Source organism: Centroberyx gerrardi, chromosome 12 (assembly GCF_048128805.1).
Source record: "Centroberyx gerrardi isolate f3 chromosome 12, fCenGer3.hap1.cur.20231027, whole genome shotgun sequence".
NCBI lineage: Eukaryota > Metazoa > Chordata > Actinopteri > Beryciformes > Berycidae > Centroberyx > Centroberyx gerrardi.
Genome location: NC_136008.1, coordinates 7820356 through 7838485, shown reverse-complemented (window position 1 = coordinate 7838485; position 18130 = coordinate 7820356). Strand labels below are relative to the sequence as shown.

Genomic DNA, 18130 nt, shown 5'->3' with positions numbered 1-18130 from the left:
CAAGATGATCCACCGCACCTATCCGATGGTATGGGAAACTCTGGGATACATAAGTAACTTCACTGCATCCAGGAATCCACACAAAAAGGCAATGGAAAAATTGGTTCCCAGTGGGTCAGAGAAACATGAAATAGAAAAAGTGAGAAACGGTATAATGCACAAAAACAAATAGTTCATTTGCTACTTATTGTGTTAATTTTTTTGCTTTGAAGTGCTTGTATTTTTCAGCACTATTTATAGCAAATAAACTGTTTATATTGTTTTTGTGCATTATACGGTTTCCCACGTTTTCTATTTCACACACAAGTAACTTAAAATGAAGAATTAATTTACAAAAACCATTGAAAATTTAAACGAATAAAATGTGCGAAGTGTAATTAAATAAAAAATGTAAATAAAAATGTAGATGCAGATTTTACAGGCTGTTTTCCTCTCGCTGTGGTCATGCAGGAACCTCCATCATATCAGCAGTGAACCACATGACCAATGGCCTATATCCAATATTTAATAAAAGGTCAATATCGGCCCGATATATCGGCAAACCAGTAAACCGGTCTAACCCTAGCTGGCCAATACATCCGAACCTGTCCATTTTTTTTTCTTTTTCAGCCATTTCAACATAAAGACTTGGAGAGTAGATTCTATTCAGGAGGATGTTATGCGTTGAGGTTAGTGAGTCGCGGCACTCGGAGCAGCTGTGAAAAGTGTCGAGTCGTGACTGTACACATCAAGTGTCCGGCTGCTTCTGTCTGCAGGTTGAAGCACAACTCTCCACAGGAACGTGACCTTCCATCTTCCTCGCTATTTACATGAGAGTCACACACTCTCACACTCACAAAGCACGTCTGTGCACCAAAATACGTTATCTTAGCAGTATTAAATGGGAATTTCACCATAATTGACTTTTAGTTTGGTACTGGAGAAGACTTTATGAATCTGTCAAGTTTCTCCTGAGTTTTGATTTATTGGCTCTTCAGATAAAGGAAAATACAATCAAAACACGTTGTTGAATTTCTTTACCAAGGATGGTTTTATATGGTTGAATTCTATGGAAAATACATACAATACAGTCATATTCTAAATGTTTCATATTGGCCCAGGGACACTTTATTCCAACCATTTCAGACAATGCAAACTGGTATCATGTGATTGTATTTTCCTCTATCCTGAGAGCTCCTGATGCATAAATCAAAGATAAAAAGTCCTGGGAAATATCATGAAAATGTCCACTTTTGCAGAACAGCAAACTAAAGGTGTATTTCAGCGGAATTCCCCTTTGAAGTATCACAGCTGTACAGTAGGCAGGCCTTTCCAGTGGACCGCAGTCCCTTTTAGACCAGCTGTTTAACGGAGCAGTCCTACTGCTCTGACTCTGATTTGACATGCATGACATTTCCAGCTCGTCGAGGTTGCTTTGAAGTCTATCTGGTACAGATCGTACCAGATAGACTTGAAAGCAACCTCATTAGTGCTGATAAAAAGCTTTCACTGTGTCCTGCTTGGTGAGAAACACATCGAGTCAAAGTGTGACTTCCTGTGACAGATGAGAAGATGAAGCTCACGTCACTGCTGTGTGCCATTTTGAAATCATCATCACACCAAAAAAAAACTCAACTTTATCGGTTTGTTTAGGGTCAAGATGCTGAAGCGTCTCTTTGCTTGATTTTGTCTACAGTGGAAACCTTCCTACAGATGTCATATGATGTGTAATTTCACACAAATGTGGTGGTGTCTTTATAGAAACTAAGGGCTTGATAAATGCTATTATCTAACTGCTGTGGGAAAATGTACCACAAAACCTGTCCGGTGTGCCTCCGAGAGTAAAGTCTATGGAAACCAAATGGGAAAAGTAAAGAGTAGAAGCAGGAGCGTAGTAGATGCAGTAAACAAGCTTTACTTGCCAGTCTTTTCTGGCAGCCAGTTCCTACTGGCTAACACTAGATGGCAGCCAAACACTGCCGTCCTGCATGCATACTGTTCTGTTTTTTGTTTTTTTTGTACCAATACTGGGTTTGATACATTTTGAGATACTGAGAAGGGAACACACACAAGTAGATAAGATAATATGATTGCATGCTAACTGATGCTGAATAAGCAAAGGCTGAAATTAGAATGAATGTTTGTTTGTTTTTTTCTGTCCAAGTACAGAATGTCTAATGGGAGCCAGGCTCAAACTAATTTTTCCCACCAAAAAGAAAAAAAGTGATGTCTCCTTCCTTGCCCATGCAGACAAGTTATAGTATGATTTACTCTTGGGTATTCTTAGTCATAACACCTTCTCCTGCTCTAATGAACTAACCAGTGAACTGAAAACCACGCTCTCCCCGCACCTCAATACTCTGCTGTGTCCGCATGTTTTTTTTCAGCAAGGAACAACTCCAGTTTTCACTTCATGAGTAGTAGGTGTGCAAATGTTGCTTGCCAATAAAAAGAGATGAATAGAAAAAATAAAACTCTCATGAGAATCAGTCCGTGTCTCACTTGACTTGCTTGCTTGTCTTGCATAAATGTGTAGGTGGTATTGTTTGGAAAAAAAATGGAATTGGAAAGAAGGATTCCCTGATGAAAGCCCTGGTCAAAACACTGCAGTAAGGTATTTGGATTTTCAGTTTGGTGTGTGTATTTTCCAGAGGTGTGACCGAGTCAACTTTGCTTGACTCCCAAGTCTAAATGTAGATTACCAAGTCAAGTCCAAGTCACAATCATGTCATTAACGTCAAGTCTAAATGTAGAACACCAAGTCAGAATCCAGTATCAATTTAATATCTTATAGAAAACAAAATATCCAGGACATTTCTAGAATCAGTTTCAATGTAAAAAAAAAAAATTCAATCATTCCATACAAATTCAGAAAACAGAATTTAAATTCAGTCGTCGGGTGGAACAAATCTAAGTTATTTACACAAACACAAGATCTTTTGTCAAGACTTTAGAAACCTGTTCAAGTCATTAAAGTACAAGTCAAAGTCAAGTCCCAAGTCACCAGAACCCAAGTCAAGTCTCAAGTCCGACTCCCCACCTGGATGAACACACTTCTATTTCTCTTGTTCAGCTTTGAAAACACCAATTCACTCATTCATTAAGACCAACATAGCACATAGTGTCGTAATTCGCCCCGCAACAAAACACACAAGGCTTTTCAAAGGAGGTTTACAACCGGACCCGGGTCAAAAAATACTAGTTTGTTTTAACTTGCATGGAGCACCAGATGGGTGGGGTTTAACTAAATCAGCACCATCAATATAGTCATGAAAGTTGTTAACCACAGACATGTGATGATGCTCTTACCCAGAGTGACTTGCGTGCAACAGCAGAATGAGATAAAATTCTCAGATCAACAAAATTAGTGTGCAGGGGTCAGGGGTCACATTCCTGTGGCCATAGGATGATGGTGTACGAGAAAAAAATAAATACGGTAAGGGATAAGGAGAGGAGATAGAAGGGATTTTTGAGGATTAGAGTGAGTAGAGAGGGGATATGATTCAGTTGGTAGAAAGTGACGCAAAGTATTTTGTGAAAAGATGACTGCTGTTCTTTCTAACTGGAAAGGGAAGTTGGCTCATTCCACTCCAAAGTTGGCTAAACTAAATTGACTTTCAAACACTTTCCTGTGACTATCTGAACTTTCTGGCACTTGTTGTCCTATTTGGGGAATCCCTCCCTTCTGGCATTTCACGTGGGCTAGAACAAAAAGTGAAACTATTTATTTGCCAACACTGTTTGACCCGGGTCAGGTCCTAACCTATTGAGAGCTGACTAATACTGGACGGGAGGGGCCAAGGTGACGCAACTCTTTCAGGGAACGAGGAGCAGCAGCCTGACCGTCACTCACCACACATTGTGTTTTAAGCCATATTTAACCTGGCATGTTGTTCAAGAACACCTTATTTAAAAAAAAAAAAAGATTACCGGTGTCATTTAGAGTTGAAGCCCCACTGGTCTATAACATATTATTAATACACATCAGTGGTTGAAGCCCATTTACTTCTATGTTTACATTCCTCCAGTCATTTTGCACTGCATGCCTTATATGCAATTCGATTTTTAACATTTACTCATTTTTTGAATATAAACTTTACGGTGTCAAACCTGCAGTTTGACGTTAACTGCTGTCCCAGCTAACAAAGACAAACTAAATAAAGACAGGCATGTGACAATTAAGACTTCCTTTTCTTCCTGTTTCTTCACACTCAACTCAGGCGCAATTACATAACAATATAACAGAAACTGACAAAACCAAATTGAGGCTTTGTGTTTACTGTGATGGATTATCTAGCAGGGGCAATTTTCACATCTGTGGAAGCTGTTTTTCATACTGTAGAAGAATAAATGGCAGCAAATGGCTTCTTCTGAAGGGAAGAAAACAAGCCCTGACATCTCCAACTAACACATTTTTAGAAAAACACTGGTATTTGTGCCTGGTAGAGCTCAGTACTGCCACTTCAACAGGGAGTTTAGAGTTACTCCTTCACGTCCCTCACTTATATTTTCCCAGCTGGTCCAGGGATTCAAACTGGTGCCTTCTGATCACAAGACAAGACTGTGTGTGTTAGACAGTCAAATATCAGGATTTAATCTTTTTCTGTGAGTGGACAGCCAGAACAGAGGATCTCTCTGGTCTTTGGATAAGATTATCGGATGAGTTAAGAGAAACCGATCGCTGCCCTTTGCCTGAAGTCAGCAATGTTTAGTGATGGATCTTAACTGATCTAATCAAGGAAGCGCTTTTTGCTTTATCTCACATGCACAACCTGTACTTTCCCCCCCCCCCAACCTATTCTGTTTTTGACCATTATATATGTGAAAATAAAAAAAAAACAAAAGAAAGATTTCACAGTTACATGAGGGAGAAATAGACACATCAGTTGACTCTGAAAAACCTTCAAGAGATTAGATGTTGGAAAGATTGATTTTCACTGACTGTAACTTAATACATTATACACACACACACACACATTCAAAAGACGAGCGAGCCGTTGTTGCATATTTTAGATCTTTTCATTTCTCTCCATGGCATTGTGTACAATCAAATCTTTACAGTACATTCTCGTCCCCGCTCTCCCATCTGTCTCTCTCTCCCTCCCTCTTCCCAGACCCCCATTCCCCCCCCCCTCCCCCTTCCCTCTCCCCCCCCCCTTTAATAAATATTACATCCTTTCATTATCCACGAGTGGCCGTGCACAGCAGGGCCCACGCGTTTCCATAGCCGATATTTTCAGTGCAAAGGAGAGAGAGAGGGGGGTGTGGAGGGAGCGAGGGAGCGCACAGAGGAAAGAGAGAGAGGAAGAGTCGGGTTTGAGTGTCAGATGTGAAGAACAGGGAGAGGAGACGCTTTCCGGATCATCGGAGGGCAGGAGCGAGAGGACGGAGGGGACGGGCAGAAAATAAACAACACATAAAGACAAGAGGTGCAGACTACAAAACAATGAAGATAGAAAATGAAAAGGAAATCAATAAAAAGATAAGGGGGGGGGGGGATTAACAAACAACAAAAAACACAATACTGCAAAATAGTTTCCCTTTTTCTTCATCTGGGCCTACAAAGTTCTGGTTGGTCCTTTTTCTTGTTGTTTTTTTGTTTCGTTTTGAAAAGTCCAGCCCAGTTGGACTATGAAGTAGCTGTTCTTGCACCTAACATTTCTACCTGGTCAAGTCTACAGTACAGTAACCCTGAACAGTTCAAGTCTGACTCTACCATAAGAGTGAGCGACCAAATGCGAAAGAGAAATCTCAAGAAAAAAACCAATCAAAACTCAAAAAAAATCATAATATGAAATGTAACATTTGAGGATGTAACACTGAGAACTCCTAATGGACACACGCACATCTGTCAAGTCAAACTCCCAATCGTCTTTGCTTGTCTTTTGACTGCCCCTACACACATTCACGCACAATTCATTATTATTATTATATACTACTTTGTTTGAAACATTCAAAAAGTACTAGAATCACTATTGTCATTATTGCTATGACCAGTAATCATTCAGAGAATTCACGTGTGGCTCTTTTCTTGGTCCGTGCTGGTACAGCAAAAACAGAGCACAAAAAATACCCACGAAATGACTTCTTCAGAGCAGGACAGGACTTTTGAACCTTTTGAAAAAAAAAATCGAAGTCATTGGTAATAAATACTGCAACGGTCCGAGGCAACAGTCGCACGCAGCTCGCTGTCCCGACAAACGACCCAGTCGCGCTGACTTTGAAAAGATAAAACCCAACCGGGATGGGGAGGAGTCGGAGTGTGTTTGGATTTTGTTTTTCCAGATGTAAAAAATTCACATCTAGAAATTAAAAAAAAACGAAGTCTCTGGTGTTGAAGCGTTCCTCATCCCCCTCCGCAGAGGACGGACGGCCCTTTGACAGGGATCAAGAGTCTCAGATGGAAGAACAAATCCCTGACGGAAAGAACGAGGGAGGACAAGAAAAGAGAGAGGGGGATTACCGAGAGCCTCCTGCTCCTGTCAGCGCTCTCCCTCCTCCTCCTGTGTGTTCGTTCCTCCCATTCAGACAGCTGGCGGCGTCCTTAACAAAACCCCCCCTCCCCCCACCCACCCACCCACCCACCCACCCACACACCCACCCACACTCACATCAGCAGGCATTAACTGGAGGCAAAAGGTATCTACCGATCCCAGGACTAGGAGGAACATTCTCCACTTTCCAGAATCGCTGCGCCCGTCCCGCTGAACCTCTACATGTGGAAATGTTGCAGGCCGAAGAGGAAATGTCCGTTTTGGATCGAAATCCGTGATGGTCTGTGAAATGCTCTTTTTTGATGGAAGATTTTGAAATGTCTGAATAGTACGTTTGAGTTCAAGTCGTTCTGAAATGCAGCTGGCCGTTCTGAAATGTGTCCCGGATCCTGTGGGAGGGGTGAAGTTGCTCGTAGGCAGCAGCAGGGCGGATGGTCCGAACCGGCCCTCCTGTGGCCCGTTTCTGTACAGTACATGTGGATGGCTCACCGCTGTGGTCGTATTATTGCTGTGGTCCTGATAGCTTCCAGTCTGAATATCGCAAACAGTTCCCGAAAGTCGTTATTGGTTGAGGGCTGAGGGCGAAAATCACTGTTTCAAGTCTCTCAGGCCAGGAGAGTTATGGGTAACGTAGTTCCAGCACGTCCCACTCCCCGTTTGTTTTTTTTACATGTGAAGATGAGGGAAGGAGCAAGACCAGGCTGACCCCGCCCCCCCCCCCCACACACTGACAGGGTCTTCTGGTGGAGGCTGTGAGGGGCGCTGAGGTGAGGTGAGGCGGGGGGGGGTCAGGGCTCAGTCAGGGACTCTGTGGGGGGGTCATCAGGGGGGTCCCGCTGCACCTCCGGGACCACAATGCCCCGGTGGAGCTTTTCTAACGACTGCTTCATCTGGGAGAGAGGGAGAGAAAGACAGAAAGATGGAGAGAGAGAAAGACAAAAAGATGGAGAGAAAGACAGAAAGATGAGAGAAAAAGAGAAAGATTGAGAGAGAGAAAGAAAGACAGAAAGATGGAGAGGGAGAGAAAAAGATGGAGAGAAAGACAGAAAGATGGAAAAATGGAAAGAAAGACAGATAGAAAGAAACATGGAAAAATGGAAAGTAAGAAAGAAAGAAAGATGACAAATGGAAAGACAGACAGACAGACAGAAAGAAAGAAAGGTCAGGCATATTGGATTATGTAACACAGTGATATCATTCAGCACATTATGAGTACTTTGTGTGAATTTCACAACTGGTCCTTGCAGAGATAAGCAGCAAGCTATACACACACACACACACACACACACACACACACACACACACCTGGTCGAGCAGCGTGACAGACGACTGGAGGATCTGCTGCCACTTGCTGAGCTGAGCCTGGTGGAACTGACGCTGCAGCTGCAAGACCTGAGCCCACTCTCCTGCTGTCTGAGGCAGAGGACTGAGGAGAGGAGGAGAGGAGGAGAGGAGAGGAGAGGAGGAGAGGAGGGGAGGGGAGGGGGAGAGGAGAGGAAGAGAGAGAGGAGGAGGGGAGAGGAAGAGAGGAGGGGAGGGGAGGGGGAGAGAGAGGAGAGGAGAGGAAGAGAGGAGGAGAGGAGAGGAGAGGAAGAGAGAGGAGAGGAGAGGAGAGAACGAGAGCATAATTTTGATTACCGATTAATCGTTTTTGTCATTTGTCAAGTAAAAACATGAAACATTTGCTGAATAAAAGCTTCACAAATGCTAAGATCTGCTGTTTTCTCCATTTCATTATAAAATGAATACTTTGTGTTCTTTTGGCTGCTGGTCAGACTAAGTAAGCACTTTTAAGAAGCACTTTGGCCTCTGGTAACTTGTGATGGGCATTTCTCATTCTTTTTGACATTTTATAGGCTAAATGAATAATTGATTAATCGGAAAAAATAATCTATAGATTAATCAGTAATGAAAATAATCGTTAGTTGCACCCCTAGTTTTCACCCTCTCTTTCACCCTCTCCATTTTGTGCCCTCAACAGTTTTGACAACAGACCAAATGGCAAGACAAGAATTGTTGATACTAGTGCAGTGCCCGTTCGCCCCGCTGCTGCACAGAGCGCTGTTCGCTTGTTTATTCAAAGTTTATTAATATTGAACGTGTCGCGTGTCCAAATTGCACCAAATCCGACACTGCACGTCCTTGGGTCCCCAGCAATACACCCGCCAAGTGTGAAGTAGATCGGACGAACGGTTCTCTAGATATGCGACGGACACACACACACACACACACACACACACACACACACAGACAGAGATTCCTTGCTTTATAGTATGATGCAATAGCCTTAAACTCTGAGGAATATTTCATACCCTAGATGCAATTTGCAGTTCTATTCACTACATGTTCCAGATCCCACAAGAATAACTGTAAGCCTGAGGGACGAGCGCTAACGAACACCACTATTCCCTGGGTGATGAATGGCGATAATCGAGGCTCTATATTTGGCTGGAAAATAGCCCGGTGTTTACCTGTCAGCGACAGAATAGGAGTGCCACGTCTCCAGTGTATGAGCCGCTCTTTCCAGAGCGTACAGCTTGTAGAACAGCAGCATGTTGAGCGCCACCAGCACCACCAGACTGACGGGGGGGAGAGAGAGAGAGAGGGGAGGGGAATCATTACATTTGCTGACATGCATAAAAAAGGCTCAAACACGGTCAACAGGGTTCAAACAAACACAGGAGTGAACAAACACCAATAGGATGTCAATAGCAAAAACTCCAATACTACAGGAGGCACAATATGAGGAGTTGCACACAAATCAGGAAACGCTGTGGGAAGTCCATTCAAACACAACCCAACTCTCATTCACAGCACATTGTGACTTTGTTAAAGGAAACATCCACCCTAAAACACTTTAGCACTGTTCAAAAACAGCTATTGGTGATGCATTCCTTTGTTGTTTTTTGTCAGAATCAAAGAGCAAGAGCTTCTTTCTAGAGCCGCCATTTTGCACCGACGTTCAACAATCATGCAGGGAGAAATCCATCGTAGAAGAGACAGAGAGACCAATTTCTTCACAGACAGTAGCCTCAATAGTCCAGAATGCAATGCAGCTACAAGACGTGTTGTGTTTTGAGTAAGGGATGCGACTCGGCTTTTTCTCAGTGGGAAAACCTCTCGCTCTGCTATCGCTCTCTCCACCTACACATTTTACCCACAGCTGAATTTAACAAGTTCACCCCCTGTTCTCTGGGGGTTGCTGAAAGTCATTCTGGGAAATGTAGGAAATCACTAACTGAAGTAGAAGTAGACGTAGATGAGGCAGGTTGAGGGGAAAGTGGGTGCACCAAAGAAGTAAATCACAACACTTCATCATAAAATAACTCCTGGAATGCATTGATGATGCATATCAGTGCAAGAGTGTGTAAGAATAGATTTTTCCTTTAAGAAAAGTAACATTCAAATATATTTATTATGCAAGCAGACATTGATATAATATCAAAGCCTCTTAATACAGTACCTGATACAGATCCTATGCATACGAAGTAGTGCAGAAAGGAGGGGAAAGACAGAGAAATAGCAAGAAAGGAATTGGGAAGCTGTTAGTGTGCAGAGGATAGATATCCAACCATGTCTGAACAAGGGAGCATTCAGACGTGGACGGCAGAAAGCCAATATATTCACACATATATACAGTATATTACATATATACATGTGGTCAGGCACACAAAACAATAGGAAAAAAAATTATCTTCCATTAGATTGGTTATTCACAAATGCCTGGGAGTAACAAAAAAAAACATGCACTCACATAAAATCTCTTTTTGAATACAGGATCAGCTCCATTTAGAAAGTCTCATCTCTTTTTCTGAGCAACTCACTGTGTGTGAGACGACTGGAGAAAAAGCCTTAACATTCATCTGCTTCTTATGCAGTTAAAAAAAAAAAAAAGATGAAAGAAAGAAACTATTCTGGATGAAAAATAGCCAGAGAGGATTCAGACTTTTATGAATATCCGCTATTGTTCACGGACTCGCACATGCAAATGCAAATACACACACACACACACACACACACACACACAAACTTACATGAAGCTGACTATGAGCAGGATGGTAGATATGCTGTTGTGTCCTCCACCACGCGAACGCTCTCCCAGCTTCATATACTGAGCACCTAAAAACAAAAACAAGCCAAAACAGGATTTTTCAATGATCAGGGTTCCCTGATGTAAAACCCCTTGACTTTCCCCATGAATTGGAATCAGAGCACTTCCATGACCTAAAAACATTATTCCCTCCTGGTTTGGTTAATGCCGTTTTTAAGCTCAGAAAAGTTCAAACAGTCTGGTTTCCACTACAGCTGGGAAAAACAGCTGAAAACAGCTAGCTAATGCAATGAAGGTGTAAGACATTGTAAAATACAGTCTGCTATATTCCTGTAAATTACCCATTTGTGAAATTCCCTGATATTCTCTGACTTCCCCAGAGAATTTATCGAATTCCCTGACTTTCCCCGTCTGGAATACACCTCTCACAATTCCATGATATTCCACGATATTCCACGATATTCCATGATATTCCATGACCAGTGGGAAATCTGAGGAATGCTTCTGTGATGCAGCTCCAAACAGCACCACTAGAGGATAGTATAGCATGGAGCATCCGAGAAAGCGACTCCCCTTGCCTGCACCACTTAGGTTGGATACCTGACCTTCAACGTTGGCTGCAAGGCTCGAAATTCCACCACTAATTCGGAGCGCTTCTCCGAGCCTCATCCTGCCGACTTACCGGTTTCTCTCCTGTCCCGCTCTTCTCCGATCCCCCTCTCCCCTCGGTCTCCGGAGCCCACGCCTCCTCCCTCCCTCTCCCGCTCCCGCTCTCCCTGCCGTCGGGAGCAGGTGCGTTTGCGGCGGCGCAGGGACGGCGGGGTCTTGGCGGCGTCGGCGCCCACCGCCTCGCCTGTGGTTACCACGGAAACCTCCGACTGGAGTAGCGTCTCCAGCTTGCACACCTCGCTCTCTGGGTGGGGGAGGGAGGGAGGGGAGGAAGAAAAGGAAGAGGAAGAAATATAGGGAGTAAGTAAACACACAGGAAGAAAAAGTAGAAGACAAAGACAATCGCAATACTCAACTGTCATGATGCTTGAGGCTACAATGCATCTCAACACAGGCAGTCAGACTATGTAAGTGCGGCCCTATATTTTCGACTTTTTGAATTTTAAGATTTAAGATGAAGGAAAATAGATAGAAAATCAGAAATCATTTAAACATTATAGCAACATCTCTGGGGAGCAGAGCTGTGTTTATGGGACGCTTTGTGTGTGTGTATGTAGTACTTGTATGTGTACATAGGGCTGGGTGATATGGTTGAAATCAATATCACGATAATCTTAAGCATTTGTCGATATCGATATATTGCATAATATGGCTGATGTACAAAAAAAAAAATCACATTCTAAATAAGAGATAAACGATGATATTGAATTATTGCCCAGCCCTATGTGTACATAAGAAAAGCAACATGGGTTTGCTGTGGGATGATGAAGCCAAAATGTAAGAGTGACATTTGTCTATGTTATAGACCTACATATTAATTCAACTGGTATGTGCATGGAGTTATACAACTACGTGCATTTGGCTTTCATATCGAGTCGCGAGGACATTAAAGTGTGTACCTACATGTTCACCGTACTCAAAAAATCCGGGGAAAAAAACGAAAGCTGAACAGGTATAATAGGTTTGTACAGGGTGTGTCTAAAGAGGCAGACCGGAGGAAGAGCGTGTGACTCACCCATGTGTCTGTAATACTCCTCGATGCCGCTCCAGGTGTTCTTTTCAATCAGGGCTTTCACCAGGCTCCACGGCTGCTTCCTGTAGCAGATGTCTGAGGAAACTCTGGGGAGAGGAAAAACAAACAAACCCAGCTTAGAACATTCACAATATACAAACGCTCCAATGCCTGGATCATACGCGTTTTTTTCATCCTCAGATACTCTTACTCTGTTCTATCATCAATCTGCGGTGTTCATTCCACTCCAGGAGTTGTAATTTAATTTTGGGGTGTACAGATTTTCCCTCAACCTGCCTCGTCTACTTCCACTTCAGTTAATGATTTCCTACATTTCCCAGAATGCCTTTCAACAACCCCCAGCAAACGGAAATTAACTTGTTGCATTCAGCTGTTGTTTATACGTGTAGATGAACAGAGCAAGTTAGTAAGAGCAACCGAGCAACAGTTTCTCCAGTTGAGAAAAAGGGAGTCGTGCCCAAGTGAGATTAGGAATCTCCTAAGAGACTTGGCCAAGAAAGCACTGATGCCAAAACTTGACGCCTACCGTTACGGTTTCAGATAGCTGAAAAATGTTCTGCAACAAACTCCAGTATCTCAATGTGATGTCACGTTGCCTATGTTTGGCCAGTTATCCGCAGGAAAAACAGTAATACACCACCAAACAAGAAAATAGACCCAGAAATTCAAAGTACATTGCCAGTAGCAGTTTTCATTTCATTAATTCAAACAGTGTTCAAGTGTTTTACGGTGTATTTTGCCTTTAAACAGTGGGAAAGCAACAGGAGAGAAAGCTCTGGTGGGATTAGTTCCTTCATCAGTGGGGGGGTTGTGGTCCCAGACACAGGGGACTTAACCACTCAACTATAGTTTGCATCATTTATATTGCAGCAAATTATATGCAGAGTTCTAAAAAAATTGATCAAATGTGATGAGCTGATGACACATGGTACCGTATTACAACATCAATTTCCATTGCAACTTTGAGTCAGAAATTACAAAGAAAGTAACAATTTGTGAAAAAAAATGATTTAGTTTACGCATGCATAATCAGTGCATAAGCAGAATAAAGCCAATACTTGCAACACCCGCATCACAACATCATGATGCAGCGGTAACAGATTCTCTCATACGAAATCACTGAACTCTCATCGAAGACTAAAGAGTTGAGAGAGGTGTGATCCCAGTCTGTCAGTTTTCCACTCCTGGCTCACCTGCTTAAGAATGGTTTTCGCAGCCAATGGGTTAGCTCAAAATAAGGGAAAGTCCCACCCACTTGGGTCACACCATGAGACAAAGCAAAACCCACCTGAGCCGGCTCTTATGCTTGTTGATGGAGGTGAGGCAGTATCTGTGGACGGTGTAGAAGTAGTCCTGGTAGGGGATGCCTGAGGTGATGACCTCGGAGTCGACCACGTAGCACTCGCCTCGTGCGCTGCTCTTATACAACGTCTGGAAGCAGGGAGCAAGGTGGAGGTGAGAATCCCCGAATGGAAAAACACAATATGCAACTCTGAAGATACTGGCATCCAAACTGATTTTCCCAACACATTTCAAAACTATCAAGTGCCCATCCTCTTATTCTGGCTTCCCAGGACTGAATATTATCTGCTGTATGTCTCTGTATGTTACTAAAGGATTCTCTTCTGTCTATGTGAGCAGTGCCTTATTGTGCTTTGTTCTGTGTATTGCATCATGTAATGTTTCAGTGATAAGGGAGTTAATATTACTACTATTACTACCTAACATTGTTTGAGCTACCAATAAGCCAACACCACTGAGATACCAATGTCAGTACACATGAAGATCAGTAAATTATCAGTCCAGAACAGCACTCCAGTCAGTCTTTGCTCTGAGAGAATGTGAAATTTATGTAACAGTTTAGCTAATTTCCCTCTGAAAACAAAGAAATTAAGGTCATCATTCCAAAATGCAATGTATCCCCTTTGAGGGAAAAATGTTATCTGAGGTTGCCAAATATTTAAAACTGACAAATAATTATCACATCCTCTACAATGTTTCTATTTTGATAGTTAGGGGCTCATGTCAAGAACAGCCAATAGTGAGTTTCAATTTCACGCCAGTAATCATTTGGCACATTTCTCCAAATAGTGAATATCTCATTTCGGAATTAAACTCTTCAATTGTTCATAATCTGAGAATTAAGGATTTTTTTATTTAGATACAGTATCATTTTTAGCACTGTACGTAAACCATAACTGGCTTCATAACAGGAACGAATGTCAAGCCAAGACTAAATAGACCCCCAAGCACTGCTGCTAAATAAAACTACAGAGAAAATGCCTCTACAGTTCAGGCTGAAGAATCACAGCTCTAGTGTCTTCTTATCTGCAAGCCTGTGCCGTGAACGGGCTAAACTTTAAAACTAAAAAAAAAAAGGAGGCGTTTGTCAGGGACTGACCTGCGTCTCCACCACGGGGGCGGTCTTGGGGCCGAGGGGGTTGTTGATGGCGATGGTGTAGCTCAGCACACGGCTGGTATTCCCACTGCTGCTGTCCTGCTGCCACTCGCCCACCGACAGGTCTGAGAGAGAAAGAGAGACAGACAGAGAGAGAAAGAGCAGGAGAGAGAAAAGAGCAGGAGAGAGAATAGAGGGAGTGCGTCAGAGAAAGGCGAAGAGACACAAAGTCCAAGAGATGACGGAAATAAACGTGAGAGCAAAAAGATAAGGAAGGTTGAGAATTTTTGAATGAAAAGGAGAGAGACCATGAGTAGGAGAGAGTGCAAAAGTGGTGAAGGGAGAGAGAAAAAGAAGGGGGTCAATCCACACTCCTTCATAAAAAAGGAAAGAAAGAAATGTCCCAATTAGAGTGACACAATGCCCCCAAGCTGGCAGGGGCTCCGACTGGGGCGGCCACCAACCAAATCAACTCCACGGCTTCACCTCTGCTGCGATCAAACTACAGAAAAATGTCCAAGCTACTGATGCTATGTTTCTGGATACAATACCCAGTGCATTTACGCAAGTGCGACTAGAATCAGCAAAACCCAAAAATGTGCTGCTGTGTCGAAGACAGGGCATGAAAATACAGAGGAGAGAGACAGAAAAAAACAGAGCGGGAACGACGGAGGTTAACACAGCGTGAACAAGTAGTGTAGCATGCTCATTAGTGGCACAATACAGTGGCCTATAGTAGTCTATGTCGCCAGAGGGAGCGGCAGAGAGAGGAGGATAAGAAGCGCCTCACATATTGATAATCATCACATCTCCATTTATCAACTAGACTGGGTGGCGTGACAGCATGGAAAAGAAACAAGGAAAAATCCACTGCACAACAACTTTTTGGAGATGTGTTTTTCTTATTCCCGTGGATAACTGGCCAAATGCAGACGTCATGTCAGTATTTGCAGCGCAGCTACAATGGCATTTAATAGCAGAAAAATGAACTTATCTATAACGTCAACAGTAAATGCCAGGTTTTGGTGTCAGTTCCTCAGAATCAAACAGCAAGGGCTTGAAAGCAACCACAAGACATGCTGTGTGTTAAGTATGGGGCCTGACTCTCGCACTTTCTCGACCAGAAAAACTCGCTCTCTTGCTCTTACTATCAGTCTCTCTCTACTTGCACTTACAACAAGTTCAGGCCCGTTCTCTAGGGGTAGTCGAAAGTCATTCTGGGAAATGTAGGAAATCACTAACTGAAGCAGAAGTAAACAAGGCAGGTTGAGGGAAAATGGGTACACCAAAAAAAAAGTAAAATTGTACCACTCCTTCACAAAATAACTCCTGGAACGCATTGAACATCACAGACTGATGATATATTATAGTTTAAGAGTATCTGAGGATGGAATTTTCCTTCAAAATAAAACCACACAGATCCCTCAGACATGGGATCAGTGACACAAAAAGCAGAAAAAGTACCAGGCAAATGTAATTTCCCATCATTAGAAATGAATAGGAGTCATGTCCTGAAAACCTGAATGTTACACTGACAAAACTAGCAACTGATTTGACATGCAAGTTCTTTATTTTGGTAAAAAAGCAAAAGTAAGGGAAGAGAGCTAAAGGGAACTTGAACAAGAATACAGCTGATTCATACAGGACAGGGGTTGTGCAACTGTGTGTGTGCGTGTGCGTGTGTGTGTGTGCCAGTGCATGTGTGTGTGTGTGTGTGCATACAATCATTCAATACCACACTTGCTTGCTTCTGTACCTAGGGCTATTCCAACCTTTCAATGTTAACAAGCACATTTCCGTATTCTCCCGTGTGTTATTGCGGTACTTGGTTTGGAATAGTATTGTTATTGTAAAAGTGTGGTATTATGCCAACCCTAGTGTTTGCTAGTGTGTGTGTGTGTGTGTGTGTGTGTGTGTATGTTAGGTACCAGTGAAGTGTCGCTGGGAGAAGAGGTGCTGGATGAAGTGTGTGTCAGCGGAGAACAGCAGGTCGTACAGCTTGTCCACGCTCATGCGAACAGCCGTGTTGATGTGCAGCCGGCCGCTCAGGTCAGCGCAGAACGACTCCACTTCGCCTGGAAGGGCAGGAGAGAATGGAGAAAAAAAAAAATCCATCAACTGAAATAGATTCTCATTTGCTCTGTGATTGTATGTGGCCTTGGTGCTTGAGGGTGATTTTAGTTGTGGTTATACATCAATCGCTGTTTTGGTCCCGAATTACGGTTCCTGTGCAGGTTACAGTGTTAAAAATGCATACTTTGTCAAAGCAAAGACAATTCCACACATTAGAACACATCTGTGCAGTTTCAGAGGGAAATTTGATATTTTAAGATCACATTTTCTCTACCAGCAGTAGGAATTTTCTTGCCGTGGTGCTAAATGAATTCATGGGAAACACAGATAGCAATGTTTGGGCTGATTCCCTAATCAGTGACGGCCTGCTAAACAGGCTCTGGTTTGCACATTCAAGTTTCCTGAAATAGCCTATCTTTTCTGAGCTTAATATTAAACCTCCAGGCAGACATGTCCTCGTCTTGCGCCGTCAACTGGGTGGTAATTTCAGGTTAATGATTTAACTGATTGTGTCAAAACAACACACATATAATGGAGGCTTAATGACACACGCATCCTTTTCAGCACTGGTAGAACACAAAGCTCCCGAGGGAATTCTTGAGATTTAGTTCATGAGCAATTCACCCACACGGCAGCAAATCACTCCGCGGCACCGCTTGAAAAACCTCCCCTGCAATTATCGCTGATGTGGAAGGCAGGAGAGGTGGAGGCAATGGAGCAGAAACCTATCTTTTACAGTGGTTGTGCTTTGTCAGATCAGACGGGGGAAGGGAAAATAATAAACTTTATTTGTATAGCACGTTCTTAAAACAGAGTTTAGAAAGACCTTTAACAATCAAATAAAAGCAAACTCAAATTAGAACAAGTAAATCAAGAAGGCACCACAAGATAAAAAGGAATAGAGCTTAAAAACAGAAGTATAAAACAACAGAATAACAGACATCACATAAAAGTAACTCTATAAAAATAAGTTTTAATAAGTTATGTAAGGCGGCCCTTCCAAAGCCTGGGGGCCCTGACAGTACTTTGGCAAAAATGTGACTAGAGTAAGAAAGTACCATGTTTTCACATCAGCTTTTGGTGGTCAATTCACTCAATTCAAGTAGATCTTCAAAAAATAGTTTGAAAAAGTTACTATCAAAAATGTATCTTATCCTATCTATCTATCCATCTATTCAACAATCACCTCAATTCTATCTTTTCTATATATATATATATATATATATATATACATATATTAAGGCTTATATAAGCTCTATTATGTATAAAGTGGAAAACATTTCACTGTTAATTAGAATGAATTGCAGTTTCACTTTATAAGCCAAATATAATGAATTAAAAAAGGAATGGATCCCAAACATATTTTACATACTCATTTTACATAAAGCATTTAAATCAAACTTAACCCAAATTGAACTAACCCTCATTAGCTT

General features: G+C 42.4%; 1 protein-coding gene across 1 annotated transcript in view; it reads right to left on the bottom strand.

Annotated features, from left to right (window-relative positions):
* Window positions 1-6586: 6586 nt before the first annotated feature.
* The window catches only part of gramd1a (GRAM domain containing 1A), a 31842-nt gene continuing 20298 nt past the window's right edge, over window positions 6587-18130 (bottom strand). The window contains exons 11-19 of the mRNA XM_071907124.2: window positions 16553-16699; window positions 14628-14749; window positions 13515-13657; window positions 12209-12312; window positions 11207-11437; window positions 10508-10592; window positions 8945-9052; window positions 7779-7899; window positions 6587-7363 (exon numbers count right to left, since the gene is read on the bottom strand). Of these exons, the coding sequence (XP_071763225.1) occupies window positions 7262-7363; window positions 7779-7899; window positions 8945-9052; window positions 10508-10592; window positions 11207-11437; window positions 12209-12312; window positions 13515-13657; window positions 14628-14749; window positions 16553-16699 (1163 nt within the window). The 3' untranslated portion in view covers window positions 6587-7261. The remainder of the gene's footprint in view (window positions 7364-7778; window positions 7900-8944; window positions 9053-10507; window positions 10593-11206; window positions 11438-12208; window positions 12313-13514; window positions 13658-14627; window positions 14750-16552; window positions 16700-18130) is intronic.